The 18,229-nt window shown below is 39.7% G+C and overlaps 1 protein-coding gene across 1 annotated transcript; it reads left to right on the plus strand.

Moving 5' to 3' along the window:
- Positions 1-512: 512 nt before the first annotated feature.
- On the plus strand, positions 513-15,845 carry POLR3G (RNA polymerase III subunit G; the record flags this gene model as incomplete). The annotated part of the gene is made up of 7 exons (XM_080637919.1): positions 513-632; positions 2,711-2,840; positions 9,846-9,902; positions 10,679-10,729; positions 14,105-14,175; positions 15,026-15,154; positions 15,641-15,845. 7 exons carry the CDS (start codon positions 513-515, stop codon positions 15,725-15,727), a joined length of 645 nt encoding a protein of 214 aa, XP_080494045.1. The 3' UTR covers positions 15,728-15,845.
- Between the last annotated feature and the right edge of the window lie 2,384 nt (positions 15,846-18,229).

The raw sequence follows: 18,229 nt of genomic DNA on the forward strand, positions 1-18,229 counted from the left end.
CACAAAATGTTTTTTTGGAGGAAACTACAGAAGCTGCAAAATCACAAGTATTTCAGGTTCATGGAATCATAGAATGATAGAGTGGTTTGAGTTAGAAGGGACCTTAGAAATCACCTAGTTCCAGCCCCCTGACTCTGCCATGGGACAGGGACACCTTCCACCTATATCTGGGTCCTTGACATTCTGTTGGTTTTTTTTATCTTCTTTCTTGTTCTTCCACCCTAATAGAACTCAAGTCAGTGCATCTAAGGTTTAGAAGAAGAAATTTAAAAACCCATAGGTTAGGATGTAATTTCAGGCACACAGAAGTGGCTACCAGAAATGACGGGGAGTTGATTTTAGGCATGTACCAGATTTGTAGTGTGTGGGAAAAAAAAGTTATTTAAAATTATCTTTGGTTTTAAAAGTACTGTATAATGTTTGTTAGACATTAATGTTATAGGTATATATGCATTTGATACATGTAGCAAAAAGAAATCTTTAAAAATCTGTCATATTTTCAGTAACTTCAAATGGCAGGGTCAAGTAGAGGAAGAGGACGTTCTGCATTTACATTCAACATTGAGGCCATTGGGTTTGCTAAAGGTTCTGCTTTGCCTGATGTCATATGTCAACCTCCACCACCCTTTCCTGTAAGTACAGCTTGTATCTTTGAGCCTGTTTTCTGTGTTCAGGTAAAGAGACACTCTCATGTTTAGTTAATGTAATGAAATACATGAACAAACCTAAGCTCTTTTAAGTCAGTTTGAAGTATTTAATGTAAGCAATTGTTTTTCTTATTGTTATTTCTTGTCCCTTTGCTAACTGTCGAATCACATATTTAACTAGATTGCAAGATGTTCATTGATTTGAGTCCTCATCATGGTTTGATTTTCTGGACATCACAGTCACAGAAACGCTGGATATCTGAATTTGTTTGAAATTAAGTTACACTAGCCTTTGAAGTTATGAATGGATTTGCTGATTTTAGAAATTTACCATTCATGCAAACATGAAAGATTTTGATGATTGTCTTGTATCTCAATAGCTGCATTTGAAAGCAATTTGAAAATAACTGAAAGATATTGTGTGCAATTAAGGAAACTTAATTGAGTTTTGGCATTTGGGGTGCATTTGAAAACTAAAGGGGAAGAAAGAGCATTTTCTGACTGCAGTTTGCTATGCAGGGAAGCTTGGACAATCTTGAGGCAGAAAGTTGCGGTTTTATATAGGCGAATTTCCCGCCTATGGCAGGATTTGATCAAGGTACATGAAATTTTTCTCAGTCTCACGTTATGATACAGGACTTGCAAGTTTGACGTATAACTGGTGCTGTGCTGAGATTTCTCTGAATAATTATTTCATCCAAGGTTTGACTTAATGAGCTAGATGTTATGTATACTTAGTCCACCTTCACAGTTATGTGATTTCTTGGATACTAAGCCTGTTCCTAATGTGAATGTTGCAGTCTACTTGATAGCACAAGTAAACTGAATTCTGTGTGAACTATAGCTTCTGCAGTTACAGTCAGCAATAATCAGCCAAGTAGGAGAATTACTAGCCTCTACCGTCTTAGACCATGGAGATGTTGAAGATGCTTTTTTGCTTCTGTGAATAAAGTTTCAGAACTAAGTTAAACTTCTAAAGGGAAGTCTAATGCCATTAAAAAAAAAAAGAACCCAGTCAACCCAGTGGCATAATTAGGATTGATAAAAACTTCAAGAGTCATGTTTAATAATTGGGCAGTGTCTAAAACCATGTTACAGCTGTTGACTGACTTACAGTGAAATTAGTTTAAGCAGTGAATTGTTATTGTTACATATTTCTAATACACATGGTCTGAGTTCTTGTGAGTTTCCTGTAGATGCAATTAGAAACCCAATTAAGGATCATCAGCTTACCATCAGCAACATTAGTGATTTAAAACATTGGCCAGATAGCAAAAAGCTGCAAGCAATAAATTCCTTTCATAATCCAGCTCTGGGACTTGTGGTAACACTTTGTGCTTTGCAGCTTACCACTCAGGTATCGATTGCACATCATCCGTGGCGTGAAAGAAACGTAATCCATTCTCTAATTCTGTCTCTGGCTCTAGTGTTCTGTATACTTTTAAAACTGTTTTTGCTTAAATAGCTTTTCCAATTTCAAGCTTCATAGTTAAGAAACAAAACAAACACAAAAAATCCAAACCTTAACAATTAATTTTAAATTCAACTGACAGAAACTGAACTGCGTGAGAGTGAGGGCCTGTGTGCTACCTGGTAGTATAGGCAGAACCTATTTGCATGACAAAAGTCGTGGAAAAGGTGTCCCTGTTACTAAAGCAATCATATTTAATGCAGTTAAACCACAGTTTTAGAAAAGGTTAAGGCCAGAACTACTCCAGAGGAGAAGCAATGATTTCTGAGTAAGTTGGGCTGGTATGAAAAACTGCTTTTGGCAATTAAGAGCTTAACATGACTATGAATGACTTGCACTTTTAAAGTTTTAATACTTTTCTTTTGCTTGGTTTCTTGATGTATTTTTGATAAAGATACATATTCATAAAAGGTATAAATTTAGTTGTAAACATAGTTGTGCTTGTCAGAATGCAATAAAGTATACTTGTGAAGTAGTATAATGCACAGTTGCACTCTTCTGTGATTAGCTGTGTTTATTGTAGCTTTTGTTAGTGTTCCTGTGTATTTTGTGGATATTAAGACCTTATAAATAATAAACATAATTTGTACAGAGTACAGACAATAAGCCAGTGCCTCTGAAAACAGGAGAAGATGAAGATTACATGTTGGCCTTAAAACAAGATCTTAGAGGAACTATGAAAAAAATGCCATATTTTGTGGCAGTAGAAGAAGATCATGAAGGTTTGTTTGTGTGCTTTTTATTTTTATATACATACCTTCAGTAGCTGTTACTCTGTGAAGGACGATGTAGTGAAATGCATGTAGTGAAGATGTATTTTGTACTGATAATGAGGAATGAAATCGGCAGTTTAAGATAATAGGGAGCTTTATTGCTTTTACTTTTACTGAAGTTGTAGGTCACACACCTACAAGTATGATTACTGTGTGAAAGAGAGAGGTATGAAATGTGTTCCATTTGATACACAGTAAGAAACATTTAGACCAAGTACATGCAATCTTTTCAATTATATGCCAATACAAGCAAAATAGCATAACTACATGTTAAAATACCCCAAAATTTTGCATTGCAGCAAAAAAATCTGTAGTAAATACTAGTGTTCTATTTTAATGTGTAAACACATCCTCAAAATAATGTTGTATTTAAAAGCTGGACATTTTTAAAGGTACTAATTTTTTTCCCCCTATGTCCATTCAGGAAAGGTTGGTAAGTATTACTGACAAGTCACCTGAAATACAAAGACTGAGATGAAGATAAGTGATTTACTGAGGTTGGCCTCAGAAGCAGAGCTGGATTAGAAGCCAAAGCTTGATCTAACTCTGCTTGACCTAAGAATGTGTTTTGCTATACATAATTAAAAATTACCCACTTTTTTATTGTTTGATAACAATTAATGCTATGCTATACTTGACATCCAGTCATACATTATAGTACTGTTAAAATCCAAGCTTTCTGGTCAGAAAACTGAGCTATTGGGGAAAGAATGGGTAAGAAGACTTTAATGTCTGTCTCCCTTAACGTGGGAATATTGTAAATCTAGGAGCTACAGGAGATTATTACCGTGAGAAGGGCTTCTTTCTATTTGTGACTTTTGCCTACGGGTGTCATCCACCTGAGTGCATGTTGCATGTCCTGAATGGCAAGGCCTGTCACAGGAAAATAGGAAATACAGCATAGCAGGAAATGCCACATGTTGAACCGTAGTTCCACTTAATGCAATAAGAAGTTGTTAAAAAGCTTTATAAAATGTTTAAGAAATCCAAAATGGCCAAACACTGGATAACCTTTTCCTTGCTGTGTAGTGCTGATGTTGAGTAATGAGAGCTGACTTGAACTGTAAATTACACGGTTTAATTTCCACCCCAAAACCATCAGAATATTTTCTGACTGAATATTCTTGATGTCAGTATGATACGGGTTCATTTTCCAGTCCCCTCTGAATTCTTGATAGTTTTTGTTCATGAGGTAGGGACCAATTCTAGAGGTTTTTGAGGCTGCATGCAGGGTTTTTTATTAGGCTTTGAACATAACACTGATTAACACATTATTGATTGTCCATTTGTTCTCACACTAAAGCACTTATTAAAATGGAGCACCACTCTGCAGTGCAAGCTGTGAACAGGCTGCCGCCCAGATGTTGTGGCTCACAAAAGGCAGAGTATTTTCTCTGAGCTGCATCTGGAGCCCAGCAGTCAGCAGGGCACAGCAGGAAGCCATAGTGCAGCATAGGCACAGCCCGGGGCAGACCCTGGTGGTGCAGCCAGCTAAAAGCTTGGTTACGGAACAAGAACAGATCTGATCTTCCTTTCTAGATCCCTATTACGAGTTCCAGATTACTCTTTTATCACACCTTCTCTTTCATCTTCTGAGGAAACAAATTTCAGTGTCTTTGGGTTGTCATCTTACTAGAGGCTTGCAGCGCTCTTGATCTTTGTCAGGCTTGAAGTTTGCAGTTTTCAGGCACACAAAAGGAAACTGCTATGCCTGAGAGCTGGTCAGGGTTATTTCCAAGGAGCCAGCCACTTTGTGAGAACATATTATCTCTCTTTTCCAGCTGTGCCTCATCTGATGGTTCTTCCTGTTCACCTCAAAATCATCTTCTGTTTCTGCAGCCTTCTTTCTGAGATTGAGTGATGACTCCCTGTTACTGAGTGTGATTCTTAGTAGAACTGCCTGCTTTGAAGACTGCTACAAAAACTGGCAGTTGCAGGGAAAACAGGTAGTCAGCCACTTGTATGCTCAGATAATGCTACAGGTAGAATCATAGAATCATAGAATAGTTAGGGTTGGAAAGGACCTTAAGATCATCTAGTTCCAACCCCTCTGCCATGGGCAGGGACACCCCACACTAAACCATGTCACCCAAGGCCTCATCCAACCTGGCCTTAAACACCACCAAGGATGGACCATTCACAACCTCGCTGGGCAACCCATTCCAGTGCCTCACCACCCTCTCAGTAAAGAATTTCTTCCTTATATCCAATCTAAACTTCCCCTGTTTAAGTTTGAACCCGTTACCCCTTGTCCTGTCACTACAGTCCCTGATGAATAGTCCCTTCCCAGCATCCTTGTAGGCCCCCTTCAGATACTGGAAGGCTGCTATGAGGTCTCCACGCAGCCTTCTCCAGGCTGAACAGCCCCAACTTTCTCAGCCTGTCTTCATACGGGAGGTGCTCCACTCCCCTGATCATCCTCGTGGCACTCCTCTGGACTTGTTCCAACAGTTCCATGTCCTTTTTATGTTGAGGACACCAGAACTGCACACAATACTCCACGTGAGGTCTCACGAGAGCAGAGTAGAGGGGCAGGATCACCTCCTTTGACCTGCTGGTCATGCTTCTTTTGATGCAGCCCAGGATACTGTTGGCTTTCTGGGCTGTGAGCGCACACTGAAGCCTGCTCATGTTCATTTTCTCATCGACCAGCACCCCCAAGTCCTTCTCCACAGGGCTGCTCTGAATCTCTTCTCTGCCCAACCTGTAGCTGTGCCTGGGATTGCTCTGACCCAGGTGTAGGACCTTGCACTTGGCATGGTTAAACTTCATAAAGTTGGCATCAGCCCACCTCACAAGCGTGTCGAGGTCCCTCTGGATGACATCCCTTCCCTCCAGTGTATCAACCGAACCACACAGCTTGGTGTCATCGGCAAACTTGCTGAGGGCACACTCAATCCCACTGTCCATGTCACCAACAAAGATGTTGAACAAGACCGGCCCCAACACCGATCCCTGAGGGACACCCCTCGTTACTGGTCTCCAGCCAGACATCGAGCCATTGACCACAACTCTTTACGTGCAGCCATCCAGCCAGTTCTTTATCCACCGAGTGGTCCACCCATCAAATTGACGTCTCTCCAATTTAGAGACAAGGATGTCATGTGGGACAGTGTCAAACGCTTTGCACAAGTCCAGGCAGATGACCTCAACTGCTCTGCCCCTGTTCATCAGTTTCATAGCCCCATCATAGAAGGCCTCCAAATTGGTCAGGCAGGATTTCCCCTTAGTGAAGCCATGCTGGCTGTCACCAACCACCTCCTTGTTCTTCATGTGCCTTAGCATGCCTTCCAGGAGAATCTGCTCCAAGAGTTTGCCAGGAACAGAGGTGAGACTGACTGGTCTGTAATTCCCTGGGTCATCCATTTTCCCCTTGTTGAAAATGGGGGTTATATTTCCCTTTTTCCAGTCGTCGGGAACTTCACCTGACTGCCATGATTTTTCAAATATGATGGCCAGCAGCTTAGCAACTTCATTTGCCAGCTTCTTCAGGACCCGCGGATGGATTTCATCAGGTCCCATGGACTTGTGTACGTTCAGGTTCTTAAGATGGTCTCAAACCAGATCCTCTCCTACAGTGGGCCTAGGGTCCTCATTCTCACAGTCCCTGCGTTCGCCTTCCAAGACTTGGGTGGTGTGGTCAGAGCATTTGCCAGTGAAGGCTGAGGCAAAGAAGTCATTAAGAACCTCAGCCTTCTCCAAATCCTGGGTAGCCAGTTCTCCTGATAGCTTCCGAAGGGGGCCTACGTTGTCTCTAGTCTGTCTTTTACTCGCTACATACCTATAGAATCCCTTCCTGCTATCCTGAACATCCCTAGCCAAGTTCAATTCTAACTGGGCCATAGCCTTCCTCACCTGGTCCCTAGCTTCCCAGACAACATCCCTGTATTCTTCCCAGGCTGGCTGCCCTTGCTTCCACCTTTTATAAGCCTCTTTTTTCCTTTGAATTTTCCTGAGCAGCTCCTTCTCCATCCAAGGAGGTCTCCTGGCCCTCCTGCTGCACTTCCTTCTAGTTGGGATGCAGCTCTCCTGAGCTTGGAGCAGGTGATCCTTGAATAACAACCAACAGTCTTGGGCCCCCTGCCCTCTAGGGCTGTGTCCCATGGAACCTTACTAAGCAGGCTCCTGAAGAGGCCAAAGTCTGCTCTCTTGAAGGCCAGGGCAGTGAGCTTGCTGCACGCTCTTCTCACTGTCCCAAGGATCTCTAATTCGACCATCTCGTGGTCACTGCATCCAAGGCTGCCCTGGAGCGTCACATTTCCAACCAGCCCTTCCCTGTTGGTGAGCACGAGGTCAAGCATGGCACCTCTCCTTGTCAGCTCCTCTATTACTTGCAGAAGGAAGTTGTCTTCCACACAATCGAGGAATCTCCTGGATTGCTTGTGCCAGGCTGTACCTTCACTCCAACAGATGTCAGGGTGGTTGAAGTCTCCTATGAGAACAAGGGCCTGTGAGCGTGAGGCTGTTCCTATCTGTCTATAGAGCACTTCATCCACAGATTCCTCTTGATCAGGCGGTCTGTAACAGATCCCCACAGTAATGTCCCCCATTGCTGCTCTCCCTTTAACCTTGAGCCACAAACTCTCTGTCGACTGCTCACCAGTCCCCAGACAGAGTTCCATACTCTCCAGCCTATCCTTAATATAAATAGCAACTCTCCCTCCGTGCCTGCCAGGCCTGTCTTTTCTATAGAGCCTGTAACCTTCCATTCCAACACTCCAGTTGTAGGAGCCATCCCACCATGTTTCTGTGATGCCTACTATATCATACTCCCGTAGTCATGCACACATCTCTAATTCCTCTTATTCGTTCCCCATGCTACGGGCGTTTGTATAGAGGCATCTGAGCTGAGCTCCAAACGAAGCTGGCTCATTGGCTGGAGCAGCTGGAATATCTCTGCATCGCTCCGAGCCTTTATTGTAGGTGCTGGCAACTGACTGGGTGTGTTGGGATGGAACGATGTTCTTATTGTCTCCCCAAGGGTAGGTTGGTACATTGAGGGAACTTTCTACTGAACTGCAGTTGTGCAAAAATGCCTCATCTGAGGGGTGGGATATAATTATATCAGCAGTGGTCCTCAGATTAAAAAGCTTGCTTTCATCTCAGTCATGGTATGCAGTTGTCTTTGGGACTGCATTATGTAGCAGAAGTGGCCTAGCTTTAAGAAAATCACTTTCTTACCCCAGGGTAGATAATTTTTAGCTGATCTTTCCTGTGATCTGGTTTACAGCCCTTTGCTCCCCTTGTATTTCATGAAAATGTCTAGTAGGAATAAGAGGCAGGAGGGGGACTGTGGGCAGGATCTCCTTAAATTTGCTTAGCTACAAGAGCAAATGGGTTGTTTTAAACCTTCAGCACAACATCTGTGAGCCAAATGGTCCTTTGCAATGTGAGAAGGGAAACAGTTAGGACATAGCTAGCTATCTTTCTTTCATTATTTAGGTAGTAAATGAAAGCTGTGTCTCATAATACCTGGCAATTTTGGTGCTGTAGTGTGATATACAGGGTAGATTTTCATCCTTCATTTCAACACTCATTTTGTGAGAACTAGTCGTATTCCATAATAAGTCCCCTGTTTTCCTCACTTCATAACCTATGAATCATTCATACTTTTCCTGTAGGTGTATCTGCTACGTCTGGGTGACTATCACCTTGGCAGTGGTTTGGAATTAATACATTAGCCATGAGTGGCCAAAGTCAGTCAGTCATATTTTTTTATGATGGCATCAGCAATTAGTTCCTCACTAACAGCTTCGAGCTGAAATCAAAACTACTGTTTTCTTTCCCTGCAGTTTCTTACAGCATCTGTGAAAGCCACCTACCTTAAATGCCCCTTGCAACACTGTCATTTTAAATGCATGCTCTTTGTTACATAGTTTTAAGTAGGCCTTCTGCTTTCGCTTAACTAAGTTTAAAACTGAGCTTCGTTTCTAATGTCTTCCTTCTCCCTTCCTTTTCCCTGGTGAGTATGTTCAAAGTCGTTGATTGTAAAGGTCACAGTCTGTATTTCTTCACACTTTCTGTAGAATATCCACAAAATTATCCCTGTTTGGATAATGAGTTACTAATGCAATCAGAATTAGTAATTCTGCATTAAGTGGATTTTGCAGTTGGGCATTGTAATGTGGGAAGAAAAAATGGGACCAATTTAAAAATACTTAAGTTTTGATACTGCTTTTGTCATTAGAAAATGTACAAGAAAGTTTTCTCACAGCATGAATGGATGTACTGTATAACTACTGTACCGTTTACAGTGCATTTTTCAATTTAGTTCCTGTGCCTGGAAAGAGGTTAAATGGACTAGAATGTGTTGCTGCTGTTCAGGACACCTCTGCATTCCGCTGCAAAGCTTTGCCATTGCAAAAGTACTGAATGTTTTGGGAACTGATCATGATCATTCTGAGAGCTGGGAATTATGGGTACTGTCTGTGATGAGCACAGTGGTGGTGAATGTCACTGGCTGCTTTTGTAGCAAAGGTTTTATTGTGAAACTTTTGAGAACAGAGTTAGCATTCAGTTGATTTTTCAACCTAGTTTCCTTGACTGTATCTGAACTTTATGTTTTCATGCTTTCCAAGGATAGAAGTATCAATTAGAATCATTTTGGGAAGTGGTGGGTTTGTTGGGGATTTTTTTAGGGTGGGATAGTTTTTTGATTGACAGGAGATAGTCCAGAAAAGCAATGCAGCATTCAGGGGTTTTGCCTTTTTTTGGGTGGCAGTAAAATCCAGCTCTTGCAAGTACTTAGCTAATGATTAGTCAGTGCTGGGAATTATTAGAACAACTGTTCAGGGTAGTAACATTAAACTATTTTTTAAGTGTTTGACAACAGCACCAGAAAGTGTTCAACGTGGAATTAAAAAGTACACTGTTTAGTTACAGGAAAATATCAAGGACAGTGTCTGGGTTGCCTTTTATTTAATGGAATTCAATAACTCTTTCTATTCTTTATAGTAATTGAGAGGTACAGTAAAAAGTACCAGGACAAGGAGCATCCAACATGGACCCCAGGTAATATCTGAGATTACCAAAGGGTAACTCTTCATCTATGAAATATTCTGCTCTTTTAAATGTTTAGTTCATTATTTTTCAAGCAAAAACAAACAAACAAATCCTTACAACCAAATTATGTATTCCTTGTTGACGGTTATGTCCTTCGAATGTTTTCAGATCAAGAAGTATTGTTTTCTCAAAAAAAAACCAAAAAACCAAAAAAACAAAACAAAACAAAACAAAACAAAAAAAAAAAAACACAAAGAAAACCAAAAGAAAAAGAAATCTGATCTTATTTATTTACTCAGTTGAAACTGATGAGCAGCACAAGTGCAATTTTTAGCTCTCCCTCTAGCTTTCCTTCTTCCTTACTTGCCATGCAGATACTAGTTTTGAACTGGGAGCAAACATTGATGTAACTAAAAATAACCCAACCCAATGTCTCAGTCATGGGTAGCTAGGTTTTATAACATCACATTTCACAACCATATCTGTATAGCTCACTAATGCAAGCTTAATAATGGAATGTAAATTGAAGAGCATGTGGGCCACGGGCAGAGCTGAACCTTGCCCTCCCTGGGGCAGATGCCTATAACATGAAGTGGGTGAAATGGCAATACTTGATTTAAAGTACAGCCAGAATTCCCTGAAACTGTTGTGTGCTAAAACGTGTAGACATGCATGTAAATAGGAGCAAGTACAACAGCGGGCCCTCCCAGTCCTTGGTGGGTGGAAGGGGGAGGACTGATGCTATAAATCATCATTCATACATATTGAAGCTATTTTCTGTACAGATTGGAGGAGGCTCCCAAGAGAGATGAAGCCAAGGAAGAAGACCAAGAAAGGTATATATTTTTAAGAACAATTTAATATGCACTAGTTGAGTGATAGAAGACATACTGGAGCTGGCTAGGGTTAAAAAATGGTAGAAATGTTTATTAGTCTGAATAATCAGGACTTTTGGCAGATTTTTTCTAAATAATTTACAAGTCTGCATGTCTTTTGTAGGTTTTGCTTTGCCTCTGTAGGATGTTTTAACTTACTGGAACAGATTTATAATCCTTTCCTGAATTTTGTATTGATGTACCATGTTAACATATAGGATAAGTAACAGTGAAAGATTAAGAAAACCCCCACAGATCTTTTTGGTTTGAAAATTTATATCTTTAGTCAATACTCACCCTTCTTCTATTCAGTGAATAGCTGGCTGTTCGAATTTTCTTTATATTTTGGGTTTCTCAATTATCTGTTTATGATTTGGTTGACTTTAGCATTTTTTTAAGCCTTTTATATGTGATTTAATGTAGGTTATTTTCTATTTTCCCTGGTTTTACTTTGTTTCTTTGTTTTCAGCTTGCTTCTGCAGAATTGTGAACCAGATCCTTTAACAGCAGTTGGAGCTGGTATTGGTTGTACTTACAGGAAAAAAAAAACTTTTTTATTACACAGCATCATACATGTGTTTGCTTTTCAAAATGTTTTCTAGCATGCATGACTCTCAATTTTAAGTTCTCTGTAGAAGTATGTTGCTCTGTCGATGTGAAGTAACACTTGGCCTCCTGTATCTAGCTGTCTGTTGTATATAATTGTTTATGCTCTTGTTCCCTTTGTCCTAGTCCTTCATGTGTCATTTTTCAGTTCAAAGATAAAATAGAAAAGGAAAAGGGAATGTGCAGTAGTCATGGAGACTAGCTCAGCTGGAAGCTTTGTTCCTTTTAAGAGCATCTTTGAGAAGCATGGTCTAAAGGTAGACTGCAAGATTCAACTGAAAATTAAATACTTATTTGCAAGTTTCAAATGAAAATTAGTACTTATTTGCAAAATCCCTAAAGGTGAAACCAGTACATACCTACTTCTGGTTGGTTTTGCTTGTTTTGGTTTTTAATAAGAAATTGGATTGGATTTTATAAGCCTATACACAATAATTAGCTCCCCAAGATCCAATGAAGTCATAAATGCCAGTTTAGTATTTCTTGTTACAATGTTGTGATTATCATGAACTAAGAAAGAATCAGTACACATTGTCGGGGATTTCCCTCTTTCTATTGTGCCAGTTTCTCTGTTTGCTCTTAAAAGTACATATTCTTACATAGTTGTAATGGCAAAGATCAGCTGACCATCAGAACTTGATTGGATTAAAGAAAAACCCAAAGGTTCCACTAAAAACAAAAATCATGGGGGTTTAGGTGGTTTTTGGGCATCACAGAATCCTAGACTGGGTTGAGTTGGAAGGGACCTTAAAGGTCATCCAGTTCCAACTTTCTGTCACAGGAAGAGACATCTTCCACTAGATCAGGTTGCTCAAAGCAACCTAAATCCTGTTACCTAAATACTGATGATACAGAGGCCATAAAAAATCCATGTGACTCAGGAGGTTTGTAAATAGCTAAGCAGTGACACATGTGATATCTTTGTTCTGAGGACAGTCATCTTAGGTGACACTTTATAACCAAATGGTACAATGATGAGGGAGTTGAGAACCTGCACCAAAATTCAAAGGGACTTCCTACCACCGTTATCCCTTAGTGTATTGCAGGAGCGGGTTTGGCATCACTGTACAGTTACATTTACAGGCATAGCTTCCTTTCTGCATACCTCTCCTTTTCTTTTTCTGGTTTCCCTGAATGTTTTAACCTCAGCTCTTGTAGGCCAGCTATATCCATATATATGGATAATAATCAGATATATGAGTTTAAGACCAAGTACTGTGAGAACGGGTATTTGGGAAGGTTATATTCCATTGTGCCCCTAAGCTACATGGAAGTAAGGGAGCTGTTTTTCTTGAAGTTCTACTAATGATGGGGCATTCTCTAATTTTATGATAACTCCAGAGATACCCAGCATTTAAGGAAAGCTCTTGCATGTCTGTTTCCATTTCCAGGCTGTTTGTTCTATACACATTGTCTCTAAATGCCTGCAGAGATGTAATTTTGAATCACACTTTCTACTTGTTTTCCTTAAAAGCCTACTTCATTCTGAGTGTGTGTGCTTTGACGCTGTTTCTTTGTTATTACAGAGCAGCTTGACTCCCCTCAGATTTGTGCAGTGCTTTTGTCACTTAATCCCTTCCTAGGCAAAACACTGAAATGAACCGAATGTTATTTATGAAAAATGCTTTTGACAGAATACAGTCTCTTCTTAGCAGCTCTTAGTGTTCTGCTTCCTTCAGTATTAGGCTAGATAAAATACATAACCTCATCGGGTTACTATCGGCCCCAGAAATGACATCCCTTCCTTTATTTTTCTTTCTGATGCTACCTAGTGCAGTCCAGTGTAGAAACAGGGCAAGTTACATTGGAAGCTATGTGGCTATATCAGTTTGGCACTTTACACAGGCACTTCTACCCTTCTGAGAAGAGCTAATCTGTGTTAGGTACAGCCCTGTGTTGTAAGCGTGTAAAATGCTGAATAGGTCATGTAAGGAGAAGTTCTGCAGGAGAGGACAAAGACAGTTCCACTGTGGAAACAGGACTTCTCACAGAGCTCTATAAATGCTGTCACATCTGTCACTCTGACTCTCTTTGGTTCCTCTCATCTCCTTGGATTTGGGGCATCCTTAGTTTAGGGTGCTGCATTCAGGTAGCTCTTACCTGGAATGCTATTTTTGACCTCTGCTTCACCATATAGTGAAGTAGCATGAAGAGGGTGGATTGCAGGGATTAATTTAATGAAAATTATATTTATGAATTACGGTGGAAATACATACTGTGGACTCATTAAATGACAGACAACTGTGGTCCAAAAGCCATCTTGCTGCAGTAACCATGCCTTCTGTGTTGGAGCTAATATACTCCTGCCTGTCTTTTATTATCTGTCTGATGCATCCAGCTCTTATTAATGTGTTGCATGATTTGGTAACATTAGAGTTCATTTCCAAAATGGTGAAAAATAACAATTGGTGTTTTGTTCTAGTTACCTAACATATTGTGAGTAGGTAAGTGAAAAGTATTTTGCGAACCTGAACATCATACTTTGGCTAAACCTTTGGTCAACTAACTGTTCAAAGTGAATTTCAGACTGGGCCTGTGGGCATCACTTGCATAAATCAGGCATTTACACCTCCATGAATTATGTAGCTCAAAGCCTGAGGTAATGTTAATAAGGTGACATGGGTTTTCCTTAACATACTCAATATATAGGCTCTTAAGAGGAACTAAAACAAAAAGAATTTGTATTCTTCCATATTAAAAGAAAAATAATAGTGATGTGGTTTATTCCAGCAGGTGCAAAACCAAGAAAGGCAAAAAGCTCTGAGCCTCAAAGTAATGTGGATGTGTTGAAAAAAATTGAGGTAAGATGTGCATACTCTTTCTAAACTGTACAGTAGAAATTGCTGAAGGAAAATTAAACCTTCAGTATGTTTTTTGGTACAAATTAAATAACCAGAGCAGCCTTTTTCTGGCCTTGTCTTGTTACTCTGTCAGACAATTGTTCTGCAATGTGGTAGCACAAGGGAGAGGATAAGGGTAGAAGCTGGCCATGGAGAAGCTGTTTTTTTTTCTCCTGTTTGACTCTAAACACAACAACCAGTTGTTCTGCACTGGGTAGTGATGTAGCATAGTTACTACTAGATCTTCTTGAAGGAAGAATTGGTGCCAGAGGTTTTAAATTTGTTGTTTTGGCAATCTACTGATATTGAAAATCAAACAATTTTGTAAGTTGAGAGAGAAGAAACACACAGAAACTTAAGAGACAAGTGACCTTAGTTTTGGAGGTCAGTACCCACTGTGTGGGAATGGGAAGCTTAAAGGTGAAACAGCCTTGTATTTTTTCTCTTGGTGAACCACCAGTTGTTTGATGCAGACAGATTATTATACTCAGAATGTGGTATTGCTTTATCAAGTGCGACATGGCCTTCTACTGTCAATTTTTCTAACAGCAACTGGTAAAGGGAAATCATCTCAGTTTATTACACGAGACATACTTTTGTAGACTTTTAAGTCCGATGGCTAATGCTTGATCAAGTAAGTCCTCGTGGAGTTTTATGCTTCACATTGTATTGTTTTAAATACTGACCAAAAAGCATTTGCACTGCATTGTTGTGCTGGCTCTCTTGCTGTTAACTTGCAGCATAACATTTTGGTAGTGGTGAGGATGTGCTGTTGCTGTAACATGTTGTAAAAGAGAGTGCCTTGTGACAGGAGTTGGAAAAGAAGGATGATGAAGAAGAAAAATCTGAAGATGAGAAAGACAAAACAAAAGACAATGAAGGTGAAGATGATGAAGAAGCAGAAGATGCAGAGGAATATGATGAAGAAGAGCAAGAAGAGGTATAATGTTGATTTTCCTATTTATGCAAAGTCTAGTCCCACTCATTGAGTAGTATGTTGAATGTCAGACAAAGAAAAGCCCTGAGCTGCTCTGAAAAGGAGAGTTGTAGTAAGAGGCATTCTTTTACATTCATTTTCTTCCTTGTATTGTATTGTTGTAGTTCAAGTGGGTATGTTAGACTTATGACTTCTAAAGAGCTCAGAAAAAAGATCTCACAAACAGGAATGTGTCCTGCCACAAATCAATACATAAAATTACTCATTTTTATCACTAAGACTGTGACGCCTCTTGTTTCATAGATACCAGGATTTCATTAGGATGTTTTCCTCTTTCTTTCCCAATAGATCAGGAAACAAAAAAAACTATTACTCAAAATTGTGTTTCAAAACATAGGTGCTCAAGCAGTTCCAAGCATGTTTCTTTCATAGATTGTCTCCTCCACAGATACAGCAATAGATGTTTTGGGTTTTTTTCATTTTGTCTAGGAAAATGACTACATTTCTTCGTATTTTGAAGACGGAGATGACTTTGGTGCTGGCAGTGATGACAATATGGATGAAGCAACATACTAGCTATTGTTCCTGGGTGGTATCCTGCTCAAGCCTTACATTACCTGAAGTAGAATTTTGGAGGTGGGCCAAGTATCAACTGAACTAATGCTTCAGCTCTGCTGGTTTTAAGTATACTCTACAAAAATATGTTGGACAATTGTTTTTGTTTGCACTATGCTGTAAAACAGGATAAAGGACCCTGTTTTGTTCTTTTGCCAAATGTTTTGCAGACTTCCTCCTTCTTAAGGCTTTCTGGAATGCCAACTGATGGATTAAGTGATATGCCGTTGTATTGCCTCTGCACAGAAAAAGAATGTATGCATCTCAATCAAACTTGTGTGTAAGCATTTGCACTAGTCACTTCTATGCTTCAGCAGTCAAGTCATGAAAATAGTAAGTGAAATTCTTGATGACTGCAGCTAAAAGAGAGATCTGGCCTTTATGGACATAAGCTGCTCATATTTGGCAGCTACTTCTCCAAAGGAATTTACGCAACTTCTGAATTTAGGTGACTAAGAATATTTACTGACTAAGCACTTTAATATAAACTGACTTGAAAGTACCTTAGTAATATGGACAAACAACATCATGAGAGTATTTCGAAGAACTATTATTCTACTTAAAAGAACTCATTATTTTTAGTATCTTGGTAAAAAGGGTCTGTAGTACTTAACAATGTGAATAACGTTTAGGAATAAGCGTTAAGTGATAATTAAGGATAATTTCATTCAGAAATAATATATGGCAGAATTTTAAGTTCGAGAAATTACAGAATCCTGGTTTTCACCAGTGGCACACAGATCAGTGACAAGAATGTCAGTCCTTTCTTTGCCTCAGTTTCTTCATCGCCAAAGGCGATACCAACTTTCTTACCTGTTAAGTGAGATGGCCAATGATAGGTACCTATGTAACTGTTAATGCATTTATTTACTTCCTAAAGACAGAAGCTTAACAGACAGCAAATTAAAACTCCAACCAACCCAAACAGAAAACAAACCAACCTCCATGAACAACCCAAAAAGGTAGTAAGAGAATGTGATGAAGTATTCTAGTACATGAGGTTTTAGTTAGGAAAACAAGACAAGAATATTGAGAATAGCAAAACTAGAATATCTGGAAATACCCATTTTACTTAGGAGCCAGCTGAGGTGTGGAAACAGCTGAGGTGTAGAAAACTTATTCCTGGGATTAGATACTTGAAGAACACAGTGAGAGAGCATTCTCTGTGTCCTATTGTCCTTTGATGGTACAAAATATTATTGTTCAGTGCTAATATATTACTTTTGATCAGGGTTTTTTGGTGTTGTTTTTTTTTTTATTCTCTTAAAACATTCTGTTCCTGATAACCAGTGCTGTTATCAGATCTAACAGAAGAACAGTTTTAAACCAAAACCAATTCTTTTATCGGCCAAGGAAGCTACAGAAGTTTTCCTTTTGAGTCTGGTGGTGTGTTAAGCAGTACTTTACCTCACTGCTGACTGGAAAACAGTACTGCATTATTCTGTGAACGCCTGTATGCAGTAAGAATTTGATCATTAAAGTGTAGCATTCAAGTGTTCTGCTAAAATACATAGCTGATGTAGAGAAAATGGAACTAAAATGCTATGCAGGTCACACCATTTGGAAGTGTTTGTACCTATACAAACAATGTTTAATAAACATACTGCTGTATTGCATAGCAAACATACTCTGGTTTTTTTTTTTTCTTTTAACATTACACATGCCAGCAGCTGTTTCTTGAGCAGGTGTGACTGTTTCTTGCATGATACACAAAAGAGATGAAGATATTGCGAACAAGGTAAGCACAATGAAAATTAAATTTGCCTATAGTATGACTAGTATCTGCTTCCCCCACATAAGGTGAACAGTGAGACTCCTTGCCTCTCACACAAAGAATGCAAATAGACTGCTTTTGCCAAATGCAGAACTAGAGGATTAGCACCCAAAAAGTATTTGCTGGACGAGTTAAGTTTGGTCACAAGCTGTGTCTTGCCTGAACAGGTACAAGGTGACACTAGTTCTTCAGGGCTGATGGCGTTCTTCATTCACCATACTGCTAATGGGGTAATACAGCTCCCTTCCTGTTGTATTGTTCAGAAACATTGCTCTGGCAGAAATCAGGTCCTTCTGAGCCTTTCAAAAGGTGAACTGTGGTCATCTCTGTCCTCCAGAGGGAACTACAAAGTCTCAGGCTGGATCCTTTAGGTCTAGTTCAACAATGGCAAATTAGGCCAATGCTTACGAACACACTGTGTTCTGCAGTGACCTGTGCCAAAGCACTTCTGAAATGAAGTGAGATTGTGCCCTTACAGAGGCCTGACACTTGCAGCTGTTTTAATAAGCTGATTTTCCACTTGCTTGGAATTTATTACAAGACCATACTGCTGATAAAAACTTAGACCGTTCTTTGGGTCTCAGCAAACTCTCGGTCTGTACAGGCATATATGCAAATCCTACCTTAACAACATAGCAGAAGAGCATTACTACTTTATCAAAGAAGGCACTGCTTTCCAAGTGTAGGGA

This window comes from Psittacula echo, assembly GCF_963264785.1.
Source record: "Psittacula echo genome assembly, chromosome: Z".
NCBI lineage: Eukaryota > Metazoa > Chordata > Aves > Psittaciformes > Psittacidae > Psittacula > Psittacula echo.